The sequence below is a fragment of the Squalius cephalus genome, assembly GCF_949319135.1.
Source record: "Squalius cephalus genome assembly, chromosome: 1".
NCBI classification, from domain to species: Eukaryota; Metazoa; Chordata; class Actinopteri; order Cypriniformes; family Leuciscidae; genus Squalius; species Squalius cephalus.
The window spans coordinates 30,370,274-30,395,860 of record NC_137122.1 but is presented as its reverse complement, the minus strand read 5'-3'; the positions used below and the strand labels follow the sequence as shown (position 1 = coordinate 30,395,860).

Here is a 25,587-nt window from a genome sequence, read left to right as displayed (position 1 = left end):
GCATTATTGAACGTGCCCCCTACCCCAGTGCACTCTGGGAAGTTACCACTGAGGAAAGAATGGCCGACACTGAACAGAATAACAGCTTATCCTGCAGTTCTGTTGCCATGGTTACGTTTTGTGCTTGTGTAAAATAGATACATTTTGCCCAAAAAGGCAAAAGAAAGTTTCATTCCCAGATGCACAGTATGTCATTTTAATATTCTAAGGCAAATATGCTGCTAAATGTGTATTTACTTACAGAGGCCCATTGCTCCTCCTGGAGCATAGGCCATTGACAACAATTCTCCAGCGGGCACGGTCTTGGGCTGTCTTTTCTATTTGAGTCCAGGTGATACCTCTCTTCTTCAGCTCTGTCTCAGTGTCTTGCCTCCAGCTGTTCTTGGGCCGTCCCCTCTTCCGTCTTCCTTGAGGGTTTCAAGTGAGGGACTGGCGTGTCACATTACTCGTTGGTTTACGTAATGTGTGTCCAATCCAGCCCCACTTTCTCCTCCCTATCTGCTGGGTGATGGCTTCTTGATTGGCTCTTTGCCAGAGCTCCTCATTGTTGGTACGGTCAGGCCACCATATCTTGAATATGTGCCTTAGGCATGCATTGGTCAAAGCCTGGATCTTCTGCAGTGTGCGCTTGTTCATTCTCCATGTCTCCGACCCATATAGGAGAACAGACTTCACGTTGGAGTTGAAAATCCTAATTTTGGTTGCTTCTCCTATATCTCTTTGGAGGCCCAGATGTTTTTAAGCATGATGAACACCACCCTTGCTTTGCCAACCCTGGCGACCACATCACTCTCTGTGCCACCCTGTTTGTCCACTACACTCCCAAGGTAGACAAAGGAGTCCACTTACTCAAGAGGCTGTCCATCTAGCATGACATGACTGTTGTTTACTGTGTTGATCTTCATCACCTACTAAATGTGTAGTGGATACTGTATACTATATACTTTCAGTAAGCTGCTATCTCTCAGAACCCACCGGTGATATGTCGCAGATTTCCCGTAAGTCACATTGTTCCTAGTTGTTGTTTATTAGTGTTGATTATTTTTAGGCACTGGTTTTTGATTATTCCCTCTTATCTACCGTTGCCTCTAGTCTGCATTGTTGCACCTAGCATTAAATCTATAGACAAACTACACAATAGCTGGGTTTTCATCTAAACATGAAGCGAATATTTTCAAAGTTCACAGAAAAACAAACAACTGCGAATTAAGTCCATTTACATCAAGTTGTTCGAGCGGATGACGGTGATATTGGTAACCTAGTAACCAACAATAAATAAAACACCATCAGCAGAAATAGCCAATTGGGTTTGATGTTCGCTACATCAGAATTTCTTCTGCAGATGCGTTTACATCTCCCATTATTCGCATGAACTCTGTTTCATCAAAAAACACCTCAAGCGAGCGTAGTGTTTTTTTTTTTGCGAATTAAGGGATAATTTATTTTCGAAATTTGCCGTTTCCATCACTCGTTTATGATGCGATACTTCAAAATGCGCATAAAAGCAGGGTGATGGAAACTAAGGCTACAGTTTATTTGACAGTCTGTTGTTTGAGAGCTGCCAAGCTTGTAAAGTGCTTAATTAGATACACCTGCAATTAATTACCTCAACAATTGCATTGGTGTTTTAGATGTTACACATTGTGTAAATTTGTACCAGTCCACATCAGGTACATACTAAGTGCCGTTATGATTGTTCATCTCAAGGCATGTTCTTTTCCTTCCTTGTCACAAATTCGTTGTTGAAATTCAGTCTTCCCTCCTATCTATTGCGTACCTAGGCTCCACATTTATTTGTCTTTGCTCCCCTCTTGATTCTCTAAATTTCCATACTTCAAAGCACTCAACATGCTCTGCATCCTGTGTTTGAGTGTTTTCAAATGTCATCTTTGTTGCCCCGACGATCTCTCGCTGATTTATTGAAACCCACCGACACCGTCTCTGATATCGTCTGGTGTCTCTGGCCCCTCCTTCCTCTTTCGACAGATGAGTGTCTCTCACTCATATCTCTGGCTCTGAGCATATGTGTATGATCACCAGCCTGTGTTTCCTCGTTTTTCAATGTCCTCCCTCCACATCACGCAGTCCGTATGATTCTTTGTGCGTGGTAATTACTGACTTTGAACTCAGCCGTTCGCTCGCTCACTGCTTCTCTCTCTCTCTCTCTCTCTCTCTCTCTCTCTCTCTCTCTCTCTCTCTCTCTCTCTCTCTCTCTCTCTCCTCCTTATCATCTTATTTGTCTGGTTTTCACTTTGTATCCCTTGCTTTCTCTTTTCTCCAGTCGCCTTTTGTGCTCCCTATTGTGCTTCTCTCTTCTCAGGGCCTCGTATGCCACTTACGTTGTCTCTCACGCACTTTGCTCATGCTCACCGCTGAGTTAATCACACCGCTGTCCTATCTTTAAATCTATCATTTCTTCCCACTCCCGTGCATGTCCGCAAAGATCATCAACTCATCTAATTCTCCCTCTCTCTCCCATTTCCTCAGTGTCTGAAAGAACTGCTCGCCATTAGACTTTCTGCCGTCACTTATTACTTCTCCCATTCCCCGTGGGTACAGCCCTGTAAATGATACTGCTGCCTTTCACAAAGCCCTTGCATTCTCGGTGCCATCCATCACTTCCCTACAACACTTTTACAGTAGAGCACCAGCCTTTTATTTCACACCCAGACATGTCCGCCTGCTCTCAAGATACCAGCGGTTTCCCTCTGCTCCATCTCTGCTCTGTGCAATTAGTGTGGCTGAAATCTGAAACCTGAAATCTACACGATCATTAACAAGTTAAAGCCCCTGAAAATGTGTAATGGCATTATTACATGCCTGCAGCATGAGACCCTCTTCAAATGCCCCTGCTCCACTCCAGATATGGAGTAATGGGGCAAAACCAAGAAGATAATAAGGCCTATAATACCTGGAGGAAACTATCCATTCGCATTGCTATTTATCTCACATCTGACACTGGTAAAAAGTCTACTATTATAGAATATTGTTTGCAATTTTGGAAAATTTGTTTGAGTATGTTGCTACTTTTAAATCCCCCCGTCTGATTGAAAAAAATGCATGTTTGGAAATCTATGTGGAAATCATACTTGAGGGTATGAAGTTAGTGGTTTTTTGTTTACGTAAAGTTTGCTGCATGTAAACAGTGCTTTATAGATTGTCACATCCCTTTCTGGTGTCCTTGTCTGGATATAATTCGAAAGTTATCTCTGGCTTTACATGATTATGATTATGGTTATGACTGCATACTGAGATGTCAAGCTAATGTATAAACTTTTGAAAGGGTGTGACTATTAAATAATTTTCATGCTTGCACTGTAGAATTTCACCATTTGCATTTTGTCAGGGACAATTCAATATTATTTCCTGTGGAAATCAATTTGATGCCACATATGCTGTAGGTTTATGCTAATTGTTGAGCAAAAATTCAATTTCATTTACTCACCCTCGTGTGGTTCCAAATCCGTATGAATTCCTTCCATGGAACATACAATTTTGAAATCTCCAGTCCACCTTAATTTGAATTATAATCAGCAGAAATGATTTGGAATGACATGAGGGTGAATGGCAGAATTTTCATTTTTGGGTGAACTCCCTTCATGTTGCATTCAGCCTGGAGTGTTCCTTTAAGGCTTTTGTTTCCCATATGAGAGACATGACGTGCTCCCAGCTCGTCTAACCTTCACATTACTGTAGCTCAATCGAGTGCTTCAATGAGCAAGCTTTAAGCATCCAGCTTCACGGATAACGTTGGCCCTCATGTTTGGGCACGTGATCTCATGGTTAGCGACATCTGTTTTTCTTTGTGCACCAACAGGCTAAGCTGCACCATGCTCACCCTTTTTTGACCTGCCCATACCTCTCCTCCTAAAGGCTGGAGGAGTGAAACCAGGAGCTTTTCCACAGTACACAGCAGCAACTGTAACAGATATGATTAGAGGATTGAATTCAGCATTATTTAGGTCTGAAGTAAATGTGCTAGATGCTGATGGGGTAAATTCACACAGCTGCTGAACATCTGCTTTTGCATTGAGGCAGATTGACTGTATTTACATACAGTAAGTATACTTATACTTTTAAGTATACTACTTATACTTACTTATATATATATATATATATATATATATATATATATACATACATACACTATACATACATAATTTATGCTTAATCAAGAATCAGTGCAAAAAAAGCTGCTTTAAATTAATGACACTTTGGTAAAAAAAAAAAAAAAATTCAAAATAGTAATGCAAATCGTATCGCAAACCTTGGCAAAAGATTAACTGCTATCTCTGATGGAGACAGTGGGTCCTATTTTAATGATCTAAGCGCATGGTCTAAAGCACATGGCGTAAGTGCACTTAGGGCGTGTCCAAATCCACTTTTGCTAGTTTAACGACAGGAAAAATAGTCTGCACGCCCAGCACATGGTCTAAAAGGATTGTCCCTATTCTCTTAATGAGTAATGGGTGTGTTTTGGGCGTAATGTGCAATAGACCAATCAGAGTGTCATTTCCCATTCCATTTAAAAGCCAGTTGTGGTATCTCCAAGGCGGATTGCTATTTAAATGGCGGAATTTGCAAGCGGAAAAACTTCCGCTTCTCCAGAGAGGAAACGGATCTGGATCCGGATTCCACCATATCTGTATGTACACAATATTAATCTTGTACATTGTAATCCTTTCATTTTTAATATTTGGCTAGTTTGTGTGCTGCTGCGCGTCCCTGTGTGTGTGATAAGCAGAGTGTACATGTGTTGTGCACCCGCCTATAGGCGCATATTACTAAGGCACCCTTTAAATAACAAAAAAAAAACAAAAAATTGCGAGACCAGGTTTCAGTTGGTCAATGGCGCAGTCTATTTCAGTTGCCTCAAAATAACAACGTGCCAACAATGCGCCTGAACACACCTCATTTTCAGGCCCATGGGCGCACAAATGGGTGCAAATGCATTTGCTATTTAAACAACGTGGCGCAGGACGTGTAAAAGATAAAGATTTCTGTCTGAAACTAGCAAAAAACACTTGGCACCACATTGCGTCGGGTGTATGTTATGGCCCAGTGACGTTATTTTGGGCATTTTTGCTCTGTTAAATACTTTTCTCTTTATTTATCCTAGACTGTGCTGAAATATTTCCCGTTCTTCTTTCTAGATTGCTTAGAAAACAAATCCAGAGGGCTTCAGGAGGTTTACAATGAGTTAGCGCTGGTCAGTAAAATTTTATTGTCATATAAATAAATAAAAAAACTAATGGATCTCTATTCTTCGACTGTGATAGTTGTGCAAATACATTTGCATGTGTGTACATTTTTATATCCTATATTTGCCTCTGTCATACAGCTTCAATGCCAAGTAAAATAGTCGTCTAACCATAACATAATTGGCTCAAAAACGCCCCCTCCCCCGTCCTCACTTTCATATGCTAATATGAACAAAAAACATGATGCCACAATGTTTCTCTGACAGAGTAATTTAAAGAGCCATTTTAGATTCCCATGGTTGTCTGCAATGGGGTCAGTTCTCACATCCCTCTTTGCGTCTGCTGTTTAGCATTAGCGCGTCAGTATTCCGCGAGGAGCGTGTCGGTGGAGGTGTGAGGAGTCCTGAATTTCGCCTGTTATTAGACAGACAACCTGAACCAACCTGCTCCACAGCGGCAGCCTTCATTCCCATTCTCACATTTTGATGATAAGCTCTGTAGTGACATCCGTCAAGGGATCTTGGACCCTCTCTGAGTATGTGAGCATGTCTGAATGTGTGTGCGTGAGCACTGTGGACTCTCGTCTCAACGGGTGGCAGTTCTGAGAGAGACCGACATACTTGTGTCACTGAGGTGTCAGCCCCACAGATCCTCGCATATGCATTTACACACTCTCTCGTTCGCATGCGCACACACAACTACAGCAGAGACATCAAAAGACAGTTGTCAGAGCAATAGACGGGTGAGATAATGTAGGTTGGGCAGCAGAAAGCACACTGGGGAGAGACTAGTTCAAATTGAGGATAGCAAACAAATCAAAGCCGAGCCGAGTGCATTACCACACCTGGTGTTTGAGAGATATGAAGAGCGTCCCTCAGTTAATATGTATGCAATCCACCTGTTATGTTTGAGGCAGGGTTTCCTGTTGTCCTACCTGATGTACGATGTCACCAGGGATTTGTAACCCATAGATAGTCTGGCTTCAACCCACTGGATAATTATGAGAAAGTGGCAATCCTACTCACTGGGGAAGGACAGATGGCTGCGGTATCAGCAGAATATGGCTCTGACTGTCACACTGAACCATGATCCAAGACAATATTGCGTTCGCTTGTACTAACCTATAATGAATTAGCTTGCAAATGCATGCTAAACATTAGTCATTTAGACAACATTATCGCCTGGTCCAACGAATCAACTCACAGATAAACATAATTAATGCTTCCTCCTCTGTGAATTTATTATGCAGTTTTCATGTTTGCTGGTTTGGTATGTCGTGATTGTGAGGATGCACACGGTTTCGCTTACAACATGAATAGAGAGAAAGAGAAAGAAAGAGCAGGAGGATGCGTCGGCCTGCTCGGTTGGAGTCGGCTGTGGTCTGGTCATGTGTGAACTGGACTGGAAACTGCTGTTTCTGAGTCACTAGCATTATGTAACCTGCAGACAACCAACATTTTGTTCAAAAAAATATAGATTCAGGGTGGTACCAGGGATCCTAAAAGTGGTACTGGCTGTGATTGTTTAAAATGCCTCTCAGCTTCAGTCAAAACACTTTTGTGCTGTGGAGCATCAGCGCTCAGCTGTATTTAATACACTGTGTTTCTTACAGAAACCGCAGCAGGTAATTTACGGCAAACTTAGAACGGGCTCTTGCATTATTGATGCCAGTCCACTGAAGCTATTGACAAATGTCCGACTGATATGGTTATTACATCACAGTGCTGAGTTACTGTAATGGACACTGCTTTGGTCCTTTGGGACCATCTTTTGACCTCCGTGAGACTGATTCAGGAATGCAGCTCGTCTGATCAGGAAGCCCTGTCTGTAAGCGGAACAGTCATGGGATAAAACTCCTGCCTCTCGTGGCATTTAAAGGCCTGAGAATTCTCCATGTGCCCCGGGACTCCCTTCCATGCTGGGCCTGAATCTATTATCCTCAGATCCGAGACCACAGTGTGTCGATTCTGAATGGGCTCTAGGGTTAGAGATTTCCCCCGGCAGCGCCACGCTCTGCTGCTCTGTGATTGGCAGCAGGGGTCTGGACATCTGTAAAGGAGCAGGAATTGAAATGTCCTGTGAGGCAGGGAGCGGGCCGAAAACCAGTGATAACTCCAACGAGGGTAATTCATTAACATCAACACTGAGCACAGCGAGACCTTGTTTCTCCCTCTTAAATTCAGATTATCGCAGTTGGCTCTTTCACTTGCCCTACTTTTCCAGCTTCTCCTGTCCCCTCTACACTTGTTTACGTGTCTGCCTCTGTGTGTGCGTGATCCGATTGCTAAGTCAGGCCTTATGCGGTCTGCAAAGGCTATCGGACAATGTTTTTCAGCTGTATTTTTCTGTATCCCATGTTGTTCTCGCACAAAACACGGAACGCCATGCAAATGGTAAACACTGTAAATGAACGGAACGCAGTGGAATGTGATGTTGACACACACATCGCTGGCTCACCCCACCCCCTCTCCTTCTGCTCTTGAGATGCTTATCGCCCGTGACAGATTAGGGCACTTGTCGTCGTCTATGTTTAAATCCAGTCGTCGTGATGGGAGTCGACGCTGAAGTCTAGGCATTCAGTGGAGAGAGACAGGTATACCGAGGACATGAAAGAAACAGGGAAAGTGCACAGAGGGAGAGAAAGATGGGGTGAGAATAGAAGAAAGAGACGGGGGAAAGAGAGTGAAGGGGAAGGATAGATGAGAGGAAGCAGTGGTGCCAGTGATGGCCGCTGTCATGAAGAATTCACGGCAATCTTCCATTTAGCCAAATCAAATTCTTGGCTGGCTCCAGCTGTGATTGGCCCATGTTGTATCACTCATGAGGCCACAGCAGCATGACCTCGTGGGTCCAGCCCGCCTCTTTGTGAGTGCTATAAATAGGATAGGAGGCCTCAGGCTCCCATTTTAATGAGATTAAATCAAACCAGCCTCAACATTGAGTGTGAATTGAGCATAACTTCTGTATCTTGCTTTGGAAAAAAAGAGTAGTTTGCATGGGTAAGTGCAAGTTTTTGCGTTCAGATTTTAGGTGTTTTGAGTTAACTTAAAATGGCAAATCCGTTACTTAAAAGTTGCAACCATTGTAGCAATTACCTATTTAGATCAAGTTCATTTTAACACGATTTCTTAGGTTTTATCAACTTAAAAAAAAGGAGTTTTCTGAAAATTATTCCAATTATCAATATGGTTTTAAATTATTTCACATTATCTATTAAACTAATCATAAATGCATTAATATAATTATCTGGTACATTGTGTATTTACTGTATTTGTTTGTTTTCCTTAAAAACGGCACGAAAATTCATTTAATTGCATATCTTTTTGAGCTCGTAAATTTCAACAAAATCCTTGCCCTTTTTTTTGTTCGAAAATCCATTTCACTTGAATTAACGTCAAAATACAGAAGGAAAGATCTGTCACTACTTTCTTTACATCGTAACTTTATAGTAAGTTGCTGGAATTTCAGAATAGTAAATAAACTAAATAAAGCTTTTTTTTCTTTCTTTTTTTTTTCAGTAATATTTTCGTACAGAGAACACAAGCCACGTGCACTCCACACACCTGCATGCCATCTATATTGTTTTTGTAGTATCGCTGTTTATGGATTTGATAAGGTGTTTTATTTCTCCTGCAATCTCACCACACCTCCGCTCAGGGTGTGCCGTTTTTTCCTTGTGATCTGTCCGTTATCTGGGCAATGTGCTTTACACCACAGCACCATAAAAATTATTCAGCAACCTGTGTTTTACTCTAATGGCTCCAATCAGCTTGTCAGGCTATGTTTTATGCCAGACGTTGTTTTTTGTAGTTAGATGGCTCTCTTCATGTTAAAAGGTCCAACCAAAATGAGCCAGGTCTCATGACATGAGCAAGACGAATTCTGATGCTGCAAGCATGTGTTAGCGTATGTGTTTGTGAGTATGTGCCTGTATGTGCGAGTGTCATTGACTATTTGCATGTGTCTGGGGACAGAGTGGGAGACGACCAGTCTGTTTGGCCATACTGCTGGTCGGCAGCCCATACATGCTCTCTGCCATACGCTGTAAGAGCCTCCAAGAGCAGACGCTCTTAAAGCACGGCTGCAGCTCACTGGGGGTGCTCGCTGTTGGTGCTCTACAGGCTTTTAACCCTTTTACTGCTTAGGGCTTGGCGATATGAACAAAATCTTATAACATGATTAACAGAAAAGGAATATGAATATATATACACTGCTCAAAAAAATAAAGGGAACACTTTTTAATCAGAGAATAGCATCAAGTCAGTTAAACTCCTGGGATATTGATCTGGTCAGTTAAGTAACAGAGGGGGTTGGTTATCAGTTTCAGCTGCTTTAGTGTTAATGACATTAACAGCAGGTGCACTAGATGGGCAACAGTGAGACAACCCCCAAAACAGGAATGGTTTTACAGGTGGAGGCCACTGACATTTTTTCCCTACTCATCTTTTCGGACTGTTTTTCACCAGTTTTGCATTTGGCTAGGGTCAGTGTCACTACTGGTAGCATGAGGCGATACCTGGACCCTACAGAGGTTGCGCAGGCAGTCCAGCTCCTTCAGGATGGCTCATCAATACGTGCCATTGCCAGAAGGTTTGCTGTGTCTCCCAGCACAGTCTCAAGAGCATGGAGGAGATTCCAGGAAGACAGACAGCATCCGTCGTCTCATTAGGAGCATGCCCCGACGTTGTCAGGCATGCATACAAGCACGTGGGGGCCATACAAACTACCGAGTACCATTTTGAGTTGCTGCAATGAAATTTCAGCAAAATTGACAAGTGCCCCCTCAGATTTTTGAGCTAGGCCTAAATGAATTTAATGCAGCTTCCAAAAGACAAAAATAATATTTTATGCAAAAAGCATTTATAGTTTTTTAAAATACGAAAGCTGCAATAATAATCCTTTCAAATATAATTTGACGAAGTGTTTTATTGATATCCGATAGTCTACACATTGAGTAGGTGACTAAAAAGTTTACTCTATTCTTGCAGGTACAAAATTAATAGTGCCCTAAATTTATCGTCTTTTGGTGAATTTCTTTGGTTTGGAGCTAAAATATGTCACACAACCTAGTCGATTTGTGCAAAACCATCCAGTTATCGCGTGTGGGTGGTTGGGGGAATCCGTCCAAAATTTTACAGAATATACATTTTTAACCTTCTGTTAAAATTATTTTTACTGATCGACCGAAAGGAAATGAAGGATTTCAAAGAACAGCCTCTTATTCACAAAATGTGTTGTACAACGCTGAGATAAGGTACAGTTTGCCTTGTGGTGTCAGTGCTTATGCTTTAAATTTGTTTGTTTCTATAATCTACAAAATATGTGATGGACTAAATCAATGCAGGACTTATAGGCCTAATATTCTTAATATGGAATTGGAATAGCGACAGTATTAATATCATATGTTCTCACTTTGATAATTCAATCGGATATGGGATATGATGACATTGCAGTAATTATTACAGTGAAAGCTTAAGTAAAGTTTTATTATAAATATAGTTAGTTACTTTATTTGGGTTGTTTTGTTTGACCCGCTCAACTGGTGGCTCAACTCAAGTGCATGACGCCCTGCACCCATTTACTTTATTCCTGTATGAATCAGTCATTTGAATGAGTCGAATGAATAAATGACTCAATGGCTTACTCATTTACACGTTTACCACCACCTGGCAGTTTTAGATTATTATTTAATGTATCATTTCATTAAAAAATAATTTCATATTTTGGGAATAGTTTGCACAAAAATTTTTATTCTGTTTATTTACATTTACTCACCCTCGTTTCGTTTCAAACCTGTATGGCTTTCTTTCTTTTTCAGAACAAAAAAGAAGATATTTAGAATGTTGGTAGCCAAACTTTTGTCTGTAAATATAGCTAAATACCAATTCAGCTTCTGAAAAAAAATCATGGCCGTTGAAGCATAAAAGTTTGTGTGTAATAAATTCTATGTTGAATCGAATAAAATATTTATTTCTAAAACTACTTTTTGTAATGTGTATTTGATGCTTTTCTCAGTCAACACAATAATGACTTTTTAAAAAAATTATCTTTTGGGGGTAATTTCTCAGCCAAAGTTGATGTGCGATTAAGACTAGATTAAAATTTTTAATCGCTTGACATAATCGCTAACACACACACACACACACACACACACACACACACACACACACACACACACACACAAACACACACACACACATATATATATATATATGGCTTAAAATATAAAAATGGCTTAAATTTTAATAATTATATATTTTTCTTGGCTGTCTAGTAAATTAAATAATGTATTTAACAAATGATACTTCATCTCATTTAATTATTTTCTCTTTTTATTTGGAACTTAATTGATGCCATCCAAAATCTGGCATCAGTGCCAAAACAGCTTTATGTAACATGAATTAAAAACAAAAATAAAGTAAAAGTAGAAAAGTACAATGAGCCACTTTCAAAGCCACTGCACATCAGCTGAATTGTATATGAATGCATTAAGTTATTATGCTAAAAGCAGTTAGGCACACTTCTTAATAACACGTTTCTGATTTTGATTAGTTTGGGAATCATTCTGCTTGTTTTTTTGTTTGTTTTCTTTTTTGCTTTCAGATTTAAATAGTGTAAAGTGTTTCTTCCATTGCATGTAAAGCTTTTCTACTGGCCTATTTTTCTGCCCTTTTATTATCTCGGTCTACCAATAACAGCTTCCTCTGCCCTATCCACTCAATCCACCGCCAATAACGACTCCCAGTGCGCAGTCAGTAACCACAATGCTTCCTATATGTCTCGCCTCCAATTACCGTCATAAATATCAGTTGAAACATGATGTCTACGTGCATTAATATATCGCTTGAGTGAGCACTGATTGAAGTCCATTCATCAGAGGGTGATCAGATGTGGACAGAGAGAGAGAGAGAGAGATTTACTTTCTGTGTACTGAGGAGTGACAGAATAGATTGTGAAAGATGGAGTGCTAAGAGATACACACGAGAAGAGGCAAGAGAAGCTGAAAGAGAATGATTTTGCTCATGAGAGAGAGAGAGAGAGAGAGGACCAGATAAGACAAATGCAGCTGCAGAAACAAAGAAGCTGTCTATGAATAGCCCATTTTTTTAGTGCAAAAGTCTAGATGCACAACCTAAATGGATCGTTCAGCATTACCAGCCTTGGACCCAAGTGTCTAAAATAATCCAGGCACTTTTCTTATTGAAGATAAAATGACAAACTCTCACATAAATCTCTTTCTCACAGTGATGCAGGCCATTGCCTTAAAGTAGCCCAATGTCAAGCAAAATCAAATCACATGAACTATAAAAGTGTATGAAAACACTATAAATAAAAGCCAGTGGGATTCGATAAAAAAACATAACGTCTCTGAGCCGGAGTCTGAGTTGTTCTTTCTAGTAAAAGCAAGTCAGTGTCAACCACGGTTGATGCCCGTTTGCTGATATAGGTCAAGGCTGCAAACTTTCAGAGAAAATTGATTTTAGAGGGGCTTCACAGCTGAAGTGACACGGCATATTCACAGATAGACAGACGTCAGACGCCATCTCGGCATTGTGAAAAAGAGCCTGACACTTCCTCCAGTCTAACCTAATATATTGTTTTTTTGTCTCAAATCTTTTAAACTTTTTAGCTTAGACAGACAGTCTCCAAAAACGACACAATGCGAGTAGCGTGCAGCCTCGGGGTGAATGCGGTTCATGCGGTTTAAACAAAATGCTCCATGGAATAGATTTCTCCTCTCTCCCACTAATGACTGTTTTTGCCTTTTCTATCAATGAGCATAATTATTATCCTCTCTGGATAACTTAATTAATCCAAAGAAATATAGGTGTAATACCTTTGTTGGAGTGAATGTACCCTCATAAGCTTTTGTTTGAATCTTTTATCGCTTTCCACTGTTGGTAATTCAGTTCCACTCATCTGTCTATCAGGGCTGTTCTGCAAGGTCAACCACTGTAACCTGAAGATTGATTTTAAAAATGCATCAGTGACTAATCAAACACAATTACCAAATGAAAACAATGCTCGCATTCTTATCCTGTTTCGTGCAATTCAACTTGTCACTTCATTTTCCCTCATTATACCAGTCAGCGTTCATGATATGTTTTTCATACATATCATATCAGTGTGTCTTTATAAATTTTGTGTGACAAATCGATTGTGAAGGTTGCCATATAAAATAAAATCTCATTAATAAATTGCCAGGCACAAAGAGGGAAGAGATGAACTTTAGATTTACACCTAGGAAAGAACACAAAGCGAAATCAGATGGATGGATGGATGGATGATTGGATGGATGGATGGATGGATAGATGGATAGCTTGATAGATAGCTAGATAGATAGATAGACAGACAGATAGACAGACAGATAGACAGACAGATAGATAGATAGATAGATAGATAGATAGATAGATAGATAGATAGATAGATAGATAGATAGATAGATAGATAGATAGATAGATAGATAGAAATGAAAATTACCATACTCAGAGCTGTATTTTTTAAATGTATAAAAGGAACACTCAAAAAAATGAACGAGGAAGGTTGTGCACTTTACATAATATATTTATATGTAGTTTACTTATAATAATTGTGTTTGTTGACTTGAAATGTTTTTTTCTATTAAGGTCCACGCAATTATGTCTCAACTTAACAGTACAAAATCGTAACGCGTTGTCTAAACACAAACCATTTATGTTAAGTAAATAATTCTTACATCCAGATGGTGGCAGTATAGTGCGACGCCAACTGCCATTTTGCCCTAACTTAATTTGATTGTGTTCAATCTGCTTATATGTAAAATTTAAGTTTACTTAATCCGTTTGTGTTGGATTACTTGAATGATTTGTGTTGCATTAACTGAAACTTGGCGGTGCTTGTTAGTTCCCAGCATGCTTTGCATATGTTTTAATTAAGAGAGAATAAATGTTCAAATTAAGTGTTATTTTATGTTTTTTTGAGAAAAGGAGAAAAGGGGAAGACTTGATTGTGTGTAATTGTGTTTAATGTTCAATTACATTGGAATTATTAGAACCATTTAAATTACAGTGGGTTACCATTGTGAAGAAGAGTGGAGCATTTTGTTTGGCTGTGGACTGATTCAGTTACTTTCAAATGCTTTAGTTGAAGGAACATGTAAATCTTACCATTTAAGATGCTAATATGTGTTACTGCTAGCTGATAGCTATTTATAGTCTATCAATTTAATTATGTGTCACTAAAATGAATGGAATATTAAATAAGTTGGATTCACAAATTTTGTTAGTCCATATAGCTTAACTGACTTTAGTTAAACTCAAACGTCTCTTGTTGAGCAAAAATGATTGATAATAGTTGGCTTGAGTCAAAATTATTATTTATCCCTAAAACAACCACATTAAGTTAGATAAACTTAATTATTTGTTTTCAACTTTCATAATTAAATTAAGTGGAACCTGTTGACAAGAAAAAATTAATTAAAGTCATTTTTTTGAGTGAAATATGCAAGAAATAAGGTTATGAACTTAAGGAAATAAGGTTATGAAGTAAATGCCACATGTGTCCATCCATTAGTACTCAGCAGTGGTTACAAATGAGTTGAATTTGGTGTGACTGATTAGGGAGGCATCCAAATTGTGCAGTCATTCCTCACCACTTCAATTAGTGCCCATGTGTTGCATGCGAGAAGCAGAGCTTTTAGGCAAGATAAAAATACAGTGATTGAAAGCCCAGTGTCCAATGAAAACTCATTTTTTCCCCCCAATACAAACAGCGCTCGTGATGCTCTCGTAGACACCTACAGACGCACAATGTCCTGGAAGGAACCGAAATGACGTGTTTAGAGCCTCTTGTCCAATGAACAGCGATCTTTGCTCCATTAAAATCAATATAACAGGTATCTGCCATAGACTCCCAACGAAGCATGGCTTCAATGGGGTTCTCCGAGCCATCTGTTCATGAAATCCTGTGCACAGATTCAATTAGATTAAAGTGGATCGCCAAAAATGCAAATTATATTATCCACTTTTATTTAGTACAATATGATGTGTGATATAGATAGATAGATAGATAGATAGATAGATAGATAGATAGATAGATAGATAGATAGATAGATAGATAGATAGATAGATAGATAGATAGCAATGATATGAATCTGAAATGTAACAGATAGATTGGTGCAGATGGAGAGATGAGGGTGGCGTAGAAGACAACTCTACAGTGACACAAAGGTAGCTCTTGATGACTCACTCCCTCCTTCTTTTTCTGTATCTCTCTTTCTCTCTCTCCAGTCTGGATTAAAATAACAGAACCCCAGCAGCCCCAGCCTGCAGAGGGGGAGTTATGCTTTCCATCTCAGAGACAGGGTGATACGCTAAAAATACCCCTCTGTGTGTGGGCTGCACTAGGAGATCAGGGCGGGGGTGCAGCTCTGGAAGCCGGTTTGTACATTACAGATTTGGTGTATGCAGAATGAGAGTCTATGTGCCGTCTAAACGCACAGGAGAGATGCTCTTACTGGATCCGAGTCAGTGTCAATATCCCTGATTGGCTCGTTACATGGATTAGGGTGTTAATTGTATTCCCAGTTCAGTTGCGATGTCTCTGATGGTGTCTCTCAAGGGCCTTTGTTAGACAGCCAACTGGCCACTGGTCTCTCGATTATGGAATTTCTTCCCTCAGTAACTTCTTTGTTTTGATCATTACACCTGGTAATTATGTTGCATTGGTGATATTAACAAATCAATATGTCGTCATGCAGTGAAATGGAGCATTGCAGGGTCTATTTTTGCTGGCATAAGATGTAAACAAAGCTCAGGACAACATATTTTTCAGATCAGCTGTTGTGTCTCAGAATGAAACCGTTTCGAAATTGTCGATTGTGTATCTTCCTCCCAGTCCATTCATATATTCAGCCTATGATGTGCTACGAAGCAAGGCATCCTCCACCTGAAACCAGTGAGGATGGAAGTGCTCAAGTATTGAAAGCAGATGCTGACTGGAAGCAACCCTCATTAAACCAAACACTTGTTTGGGGCTTCCCCCTGACATTTCAGCTCACTAAAGCTTGTTAAAAGATGTGCATGATTTTTAATAGTTTCCCATTACTCCACATGGCCCCTAGATTCACAGGGACGATTTCCATATAAAAGGTTATCGAGTTGAGCCGCTCTAGGGAATGAGAGGAGTGAACGTAGCGGGGCGAGAGAGAGCCTTTGGGGTGCTGATGGCTGTACTCAGTAGGAATTAGTCAGATTTGAGTATTTGAGCAGGGAGCTGGCAGGCTTGGCCATTGCCAACACCAATGAGTAATGTTGGCCAATGCTGGTTACTGTGGCATGGCAGTGGGGTTCACTGGGTGAATTTTGCTGTTATAAGGTCACAGCTGGGTGACAATTCAGGATGGGATTGAAAGGAGAGTGCTGCAGGGTGCCGAACAGAATAATTTATTGTGCACATGACATGAACGCTGTTCACAACAAGGATTAGGCATCATTTGCGAAATATTTAAAGATTTAAAGGAAACTTATATGACTTTCTTTGTTCCTAGAGCACAAATATGAAATTGCGGGACTTCAAAAAGAGATGTAAAATCGCCGTAAAAGTAATGAGAAGTTGTGTGAGATACAGTTTTACAATTCAATACAGAGATACAGATACAATTTACATTGTTATTCACTAATAATCTTCAGTAAAGTAAATCAATTATGCAGACTGTTTTTTTGAACCAGATCAACCAATTCATTTAAAGTCCCCTGTGTTGAAAATCAATCTTTTACTGTTGTTTATATGTCTATGTGGTGTTTTTAGTATGCTTTAAGACAAACCATGTGCAAATTAACAAGTCAACACCATTGCTGAGTATTTTCTCCTTAAAACTGCAGTAAACTCAAAAATGCGGTTTAAAATCATAGGTGTTTCTGACGTCACAAACTACATTGTAACCAATCAGGTCAACGTGTGATCGTCAACGTGTGGATCTCTGAGCTGGTGTGAGTGAGTGGAGGCTGGTCCAATTTGCATATTCATAGAAACCGCATATACTAAATGAGGCAAGGGTGTAGAGTGACATTCAAGCTATTTTAAGGCTTGAAGATTTTTTTTTTTTTTTTTTATATGTAATTTTGGTGATCAAAGATTCATTTTAAGGGATACAATTATTGACTACAGGGGGACTTTAAAAGGTCTGACTCAAACAATTAGTTTATGAATCAGACATCACTTCTTTTCTCGTGAACGCACCAAGAAGAGTTGGGGGGATGTCAGGATTTTCAGTGGACCCAATTAAGTAAATTAAGACTTTTGTTTATCACACAAAGCTACCTCAGAAGCCTTGGACTATAATGTACAACTGTTATGATAATTTAATGGTTTTGTGTCCTTTTTAAAGCTTCAAAGCTTCAGTCTTTAAGCACTGTCTTCTCTTTTTGTTTTCTGTGGAAGAAAGAAAGTGACACTTGGAATGACATGAGGGTGTGTAAATGTTGACAGATTTTTCTGGGGTGTATTTATAGCAAAGACGGGGTACTATTCTTGAAGCTAGGAGTGTACTGATATCATTTGGCTAATATGAACTGATAGGTATCCCATGAGGATTTGCATGAAAATAGAGAAATCAAGCAAAAGACAAATAAGAGCATGAATAACTGATACAATGTTGCTCAGGGAAATCAGAAATAGACACTGAGCAGGATAGTAGTAAAACTAGTTTGTGGCAGCCTATCATGTCTGTACAGGACTCTAACTTAGCACACCACAGAAGAGTCACTCCATGCGCAAAGCTGAGGTTTATATGGAATTTGGAAAGGCATCCAGGCATAATATAGATAGTAAAAGCAATCTTCTCAATGGCTCTCACAGAAATGACTGTACAGTTGAATCAATGGTATCAAGGCTTTAAAGCCTCTTCCTGAGGGCAGATGCCTGGCTTGTCTGTAATGGTTGAGCTCTCACTGTTGGGACACTTTCAATAGGGTGCTTCTGATCCTGTCTGTCAGATAATCTGCTGTAATCCCCAGCTCTCTTATCTGACTGGAGCACGGTGTCCTGCAAGATGACTTCACGCCAGGAAGCGCAGCGTGGCCAGCCTGCCTCTTTCAGCCCTGCCTGCGTGTTTGTGCGGGACTGTGACACAGGACACAGCCTCCGGTGCAGATCCCAGCCGGATTTCAGCTTCCATGTTTACCTGCCGGGGAGGGAGACGGGAGACGGTCACTCGCCTGTCTCGAGGGAAGAGGTGGAATGTCGCGCAGGGGAACATCAGGAGCCTTGCAGGTTTCACCAAGACTCTAGCGGCTGGAAGAGAGTGTTCCACACGCTCCCTTAAATACCTCTGTGAGTCAGCGTGGGGACTGATGAGACACAGTTTGCTGTAATGCACTGCCAAAGGGACAGAGCGCCACAATAAAAGCTCTATCACACGGCATCAGCTGCTGATTAAAGAGCCAGCGAAGTGACAGCATCATATACAGTCACCACTGATTTTATGATTGCCCCCCACTCCCCAACATCTCGCCCCTCCTCTGACCCCCCTCCTGCATGCAGCAATCAACCAGGTGCTAAATGCCCGGGCAAGGAGAGGGGGACGCAGTCATCAGGGGTGTTGGTGTGCACATGGTTCGCTTGGCAGCAGAGAAAGTGGAGGCAGGAAATAACTGTCACTCTCCATTCAGGCTGGGAACGGGCAAGTGGTGGTGGTTGGGGGTCGGAGGAGGCGTTAATCATTAACTGAAAGGGAGAGAATTAAGGTTTTTTTTGGCGAGAAGTCTTTTTTTAAATGGCTCTTCATACTTAAAGAATTCACTCCACTGATGGACTGTGGCGGTGTGTGCTGGGAGCTTGTAGATCAGACTTTCCAGGGCCCCAGGTTTTGTGTTTACTGGTAGTAGTAAGGAATCAATAAGAGGGCCATTGGATGGAATGAGCCTGTAAATCCTCCATGATATCCCTTACATATTTTACAGCAAGTTTTAATTAATTCAATCAGCTTCTTAACTCAAACTTCAAAGCCTTTTAAAACCCAGAGTATTAATGGAACATAATCAAATTCCTTTATTATTGCGGCGTAAGTGAGGATGTTCGGAATCAGCTAAAGGAACACTTTGTATCAGAAAATGGGGAGTAAGTGCTACAGTTTGTACTCGAGGCAAGCTCTTCAAATGAAGGGTTGATGGTTCACATATGAATTTGTGATTAAGTTACGATTATGCTTACTATTGTGATCTTAGGAGGGAAAATGGGGGTAGTTTTAGTGTATGCGTTTATTTTGTAAGTCGTCTTTTAGTCCTTGTGACTCAAAGCTACTTCTTTTAGAGCATTACACACTCCATTACTCATAGGCCCAGATTTATATTCAATTAATTTCAAATCTGCCACCCCGAAAAGCTGTGAATAGGAAGAATCATGCCTCCACTCACTATCCTGGGCCGCATAGAGGACGGTACAACATTTATCAAATTACTTTAATTGTGCTGTCACGTTCAGGCAGCCTCTTGGACGTTAGTAAGACATCCTCATTGTGTGAAGCCTTCGGGGGGCACACGTGTGAGCTATTATGAATTTTAATTCTTCCCTCTGGACTTTTACATTATAACCATTTCCTTTATTTTTAGACTTAAGGTCCACATCAGTTTGAGCATCTTTGTATCTGAAAGCAGTAATTGCTTTTCTTGTCTCCTGGAATTATTGTCAGGTTGCAGCTTGTTACAGTTCCTCCAATGTCATTTAGCAGACACATAAACAGCCAAACCAATGCGCTAGGGTTGGTTTTCAGAAGCACGGGGATGTGCTGACATTAATGTGTTATCTTTTATAGGAAAGACTCACCCAGCTGGCACAAATCCTTTCCTCTGTGCCCCCTATGATCATCATGTTGTCCAGAGTGCTACTCTTCAGGGGTTCTGTTATCACCGAATGAAAGTGAGAGCTGCCAATGGCATATCCTGCAATGCAAAGAAAAAAAAGAAAAAATTGTGTTGTGTGTATATTTTGCGAGTGCATTATCTATGATGAAAGTTGAATACATTTCTACCCTTATTGAATACTGAAGCAAGATAATTGCGGCTGCTTCATCCACAATTAATTTATGCACATTAATACACTGCATTTGCACATTTTCACACTTACTTGTGCAGCTCAATGTAAGTGCTATTTATAATAATTATTAAAAAAGACAAATATCTGATTCCTTCATTTCTTGGAGCTCAGTTTTGACGAGGTTTAGCGACGAGGTATTTGACACAACAGTTCCACACACACACACACACAAAAAACGGCCTTTGATTGTGTGTCTATGAGGGTATAGTGAGTGTGTCTCTTGTGCCTTATAAACAAATGAGAACTCCAATATCCCAGCATGCATTCTGCTTGCTTTTTTATTCTGGGCTGAGTCACAGCCATAGACACAAATTACAGAGAAGGAGGCAGTGAAAGGCAGAGATCTTTGAGAGACAGAAGACAGAGACTGATAAAAAAGCCAGAGAAGCAGAGAAGGAGATAGAATGAGGGTGAAGGAGAAATAGAAGAGCTCGAATCACAACACAAGAAAGGGGAGGAGAAGGGGAAACTGGTTGACAAGGCTTCTCATTTCTTATTGTTCACTCCTTTGTGGATAGTCTCTGAGTAGCACAAATGTCACATGACTACAGGAGGCATTAAAGTGAAGCACAGACAGAAAAGCAGGAGCATTCGTGTGCGCCCACACATTCACTCTCTCTCGCACACACACACACACACTACCTTCTACAGGCATGAATACAGTGCAAGAAAAGCAACACACTCTGAGCGAAAGGCGCCGTGTTAATGCTGAAAAAAAAAAGAGCTTGTTCTCCATATAAATAGGAAATGGGTTTACAGAGAGCTGCTATTTCTACTGCACAGTAAAGCCAGACTGCTGTAGTTATGCAGATAGTGACAGAACTCTTTAAGGTCAACTGTGTGTTATCAACTGTAAATAGTGTTGCAGTTGTTGCTGGAAAAATAAAATGGTTTTGGAAGAAGCTGTACATGCACCTAGGGCAAGTAAATATTTAGATAGGCCATGAGTCACCTCCCTCCCTCTTGCTCTTCCTCTTCTCCTTTATGTTTTTGCTCTCCTCGCTCCCTTTTTCAAGTACTCGTGCACTCCATTTTCTCCTGTCGCTCACGTCGCTTGGTCTTCCCATCACTGCGAGAGGAATTCTGTGAGCTGCGAGATAAGGAGTGTGAGAACAGGAAACAACTTAACAAGGAAGGATTTAGATGGAAAGCAGACTGATGGGAGAAAGAGAGAGAGATGTAGAGGGAAGACAATGTGTAGGTCAAGAGCCCGAGGCGGTGTTTGTCTCGAGGGACATGTAGAGAGGACAGGTAGGGCCTGTTTACTGTGGATTCACATCACTCAGGATCTCTAGAGAGAGGGGACAGCAGCTGCTAGAAAGAAGCGTTTCAAGTGCTGTTGCACTGGACGTCTGGGTGATAAAGAAAAGTAAACAACCGGAACAAAGGACCTAGCCGTAGTCCAGATCCAACTCCCCAACAGCAGCACAGAAACAGGAGCCCTTCATAGCCACAGGCTAAAACTACCTTCAGTTCTGCAGTTAGGGGCAGGAGACGAGCTTGGATGCCTTATGCGCTGTGTGTGGGAAGAGGGGTTTTAGTATATTTTGTCTGTGAGAAGCGAGGGAGTGAGGGGGAGGAAGAGTGACTGACAGCGCGCGAGAGAGACTGAAGTCTTGGCAGGCACCGAGTTCTGACGCTTCACTTCTGAAGTGTAGGCTTTGGTTTGAGGTTTCTCTGGTGTGCATGGTGTACCCATAATTCCCGGCATGACTCAGAGGAGGCTGGAACCAGAGGAATTAGGAACCATGCAAAAGCCTTTCCTTTTTTCTGCTTGGCTCCTATCACACCATGCCCATGACCCCTGTTGCTTTTTTAGACGTTTGAGGCCCCATCGCAGAGTACAGGAGCACAGGTGATCCCAGTCAAATGGCTCCTGGCCTCCAGCTCAAGGATGAGCTGTTCGTGGCATTCTCCCTGTGATTTGGTGACATTATATGTCTTGTTTACAACTGGTGAATGACCTGCAATAGGTTCCATGCTCACTTTCAGCTCTGCAGTCATTAGGCTCTCCAGATGACTAGTTTTCATTCGTTATCACTGAGCCATGATAACTGAACAAATACAGTACGTATTATAACCACAGATGGGGTCAGACACCGTATCCGGTACTTTTCCAGTAGTCACGTTTAATGCCAAAACTGTACGGATTAGTCCGTCCACAGATGTCGACTTTTAATGATAAGCTTAAAGGAGTGGTTTGCCCAGAATTAAAATTATAGATTTATTTACTCACCCTCATGTTGTTGTTGTTGTTGATTTTTGTGAAACATAAAGGACAAAAAAGCCATAAAAGAAGTCCACATCACCATTTTCATATGAATCGAAACATATGAACTCTCGAATTTCTCAATTTTGCATATTTGAACTGGCATATCACATTAAGTTACCAGAACCAACTTATGCATTATCCAATACCACTTATATATTTGTTATCAGTTCATTCACTCCCTGGGAATCAAACCCATGAGCTTGGCGTTGCTCTACTGTTTGAGCGACAGGAATGCAATTTTGTTTTTGTGTCGTGACATTAAACCTTCTGTTAAGGGGAAGATTATAATGTTTTATATTTTGTTCCCAAGATTTGGAATAAACACCCAAGTCCTTTGGGCTATTTTTATGGTGTTTTTGTCCTTTTTAGAGCTTGACAGCTTAACCTTCTCCTTGTATGGAAAAAGATGTGAGCAGGTAATAACAGATTTTTAATTTTTGCGTGAACTGTTCCTTTAAACCACAAAGTGCCTATAGAATATAAATTGTAAAGTGGCGGCTGAAGATTCTCCTCTGATTAGGCTGGTGATTTCCTTTAATGGTTCTTCAGAGTGACACGGTCTTCATCAGCTCTTTATACATTCAGAGAGCGTTTGCTATCTCTGGAGTAAGAGGCAATCATGATTGTTTGTGTTCCACATCTCTATTTGTGCTGTGTTGGCCAGAGACTGGAAATCTAATGCAGCCACTTGCAAATCATCGTTCGAGCTAAATGACAAGACATTTGTTTTAACTTTCTCCTCCATTTCTTTTTGATTTCTCTATCTCCACAGCTATGATGGGGAGAATGGGCCCTCTCCTGGCCGCAGCCCTATGGATTCGCAGGCGAGTCCTGGGCTGGTGCTCCATCCCCCCTTCCCTCAGAGTCAGAGAAGGGAATCTTTTCTCTACCGCTCTGACTCTGACTACGACATGTCCCCCAAGACCATGTCACGAAACTCCTCCATCAACAGCGAGGGGTAAGCCGTCTCCCTCAACAAACAGCACACTTTCACCATTTACTGTCTTCACGTTTCATTTCTAAAAGGCCTCAGAGGAAGTTATTTTATCCCAGAATCACCATGCAGCATTAAGCACATCAACTAAATCCCTCTTTACCCGTCTCACTATAATGCTGTTACACCCTCAGAAATGCTCACGCTCTCTGTGACCACCGTGTCTGGATGGCTTTTTTTTAAATCAATTTCCTCACACCTGGGGATGATTCCTTGCCTCATCTCAATACTATAAAAGACCATTTGTAAACATTTACCAAAATGTATAGTATTTTTCCTCCCATTTACTGGGACTGCTCTTTCCTCTTTCTGCAGTCATGCTGAAGATCTCATAGTCACCCCTTTTGCTCAGGTAAGCCTCTGTTGTGTCTGGCAAACAGTATATAATGAGTGCTAATTGCTTGTCATGACATGCTGAGTTGGAGTTGAGTGATATCCTGCTGTTCACTTGCTCTCTCTCGCTTTTTCTCCTCTCTGCCTCTTTAATGCAGGTGTTGGCTAGTCTACGAACTGTCAGAAGCAACTTCACCATTCTCGCCAACGTCACGACTCCCACTAACAAGTCAGTTTTTAGCTTTGATGCAACAATTTCTATATTTCTGCTCTGCCCCCTTATGGCCACCAGTGTTTCCTTTCCAATACAGAATTTTATTATTTTATTCATGATGAATAAATAAAAGCATAATAATGCATATTCACACAGCTTAACTCTAAATCTGAACATAAAAAAATAATCTTATTTCATGTTAAAATAAATGTTAAAATTTGACATTTATTTAAATATGTATTATTTAATAAATATAAATGTATAATATCGTCACCTTCCTAAAATAATTGCTCAAGTCATTTTTTCAGGTTTCTCAGAAAACACAATATATCGACGGTCGCCTTTCAGAGGTTGAGTAGATCTTCGTTCTTCTTGATGCAGCTGCCATCTTGAAAAGCTTGTAAAATTGTCTCATTTTCTTTTGACTTAGGCAAAATAAAACGGCCTAAGTCACACTCTTGACATAGGCCATTATACTACAGGGGTAGAATTGCATGATCTGTTCAACTGAGGATGTGGGCGATTTTACCAGAGGTGGCCAGCATCATGAGGAGATGACTTGTGCAAAAAAAACATTTTTGTAGGCAATTATTTTAGGAAGATGACGATATATATTTTGAATATTTTTTTGTGTGTAATATTTTACTTTATTTGCTCGGCTCATAACAAGTGCAGCTTTCCTCCCAGTGAGCAATTCTAAATGAATTTATACCAGTAGAGGGCGACCTCTACCACTATCACTGATGTAATGATCTTTTTGTCCACAGGAGGTCACCAGTGACCAGCCAACCAACGGTTCCCCCAGCAACGCTCTCAGGTATGTTTATTGTACTGTAACTTAGTCACTGGTGAGCTTTCTATCTCCCACACTAGCACTCTCCCACACAGTGTCTCTCACATTACGCATACACTTCCTCTTGTAGACACTGTTGCCAGTAAAATACATTACAGCATCAGAAATAGTGGAGCCATATGGGAAACAGGGGCTGGAATCTAACCAGATGCTTTAACTAGCCAAATAACAGCCCTCAGCCGCTAGTTTAAATAAGAAACTCTGAGGCATATAAGCAGTGAAGATGCTGCACATGTTGAGAAAATTAAATAAATTAAATTTGAATTATTTAGAATATAACTTTTATCAGATATTTTAATGTACATTATATGACTAAAAGTATGTGGACACTCTTCTAAATTGCTCGCTTTGAACTCTTTTTTTTGTGGTTGCAGCAGTCAACATCATCCCGGTGTACAATGTCCATAGAAATGGTTTAATAAGTCTGTGTAGAAGTTAAATGCACAAATCCCAGATTTGAATGCTTTTGTAACAATTTGGGGATCAAGTGGAATTGTAATGGCTATCCAGGCCCCATTACCTGGAGCCAGTCACATAAACAAAGCCTATATGCTAAGAATGTGTCTTAAAGGGATGGTTCGGAGTAAAATCACCCTAGGGTCCTTTGAACCATGACCTCGAGCCAAACACCCCCCCAGAAGCCTTTTT

The 25,587-nt window shown here is 40.6% G+C and overlaps 2 protein-coding genes across 2 annotated transcripts in view; one reads left to right on the top strand and one right to left on the bottom strand.

Annotated features, from left to right (window-relative positions):
• Positions 1-25,587, top strand: part of pde4a (phosphodiesterase 4A, cAMP-specific) — a 53,602-nt gene that overhangs the window by 9,625 nt on the left and 18,390 nt on the right. Inside the window, exons 2-5 of the mRNA XM_079894479.1 lie at positions 23,318-23,503; positions 23,855-23,891; positions 24,031-24,101; positions 24,854-24,903. Of these exons, the coding sequence (XP_079750605.1) occupies positions 23,318-23,503; positions 23,855-23,891; positions 24,031-24,101; positions 24,854-24,903 (344 nt within the window). The remainder of the gene's footprint in view (positions 1-23,317; positions 23,504-23,854; positions 23,892-24,030; positions 24,102-24,853; positions 24,904-25,587) is intronic.
• Positions 16,610-21,984, bottom strand: LOC307166188 (uncharacterized protein; the record flags this gene model as incomplete). The annotated part of the gene is made up of 4 exons (XM_079884397.1): positions 16,610-18,363; positions 20,004-20,119; positions 21,226-21,363; positions 21,867-21,984. The coding sequence occupies 4 exons, from the start codon at positions 21,982-21,984 to the stop codon at positions 18,238-18,240; spliced, it is 498 nt and encodes a 165-aa protein (XP_079740523.1). The 3' UTR covers positions 16,610-18,237.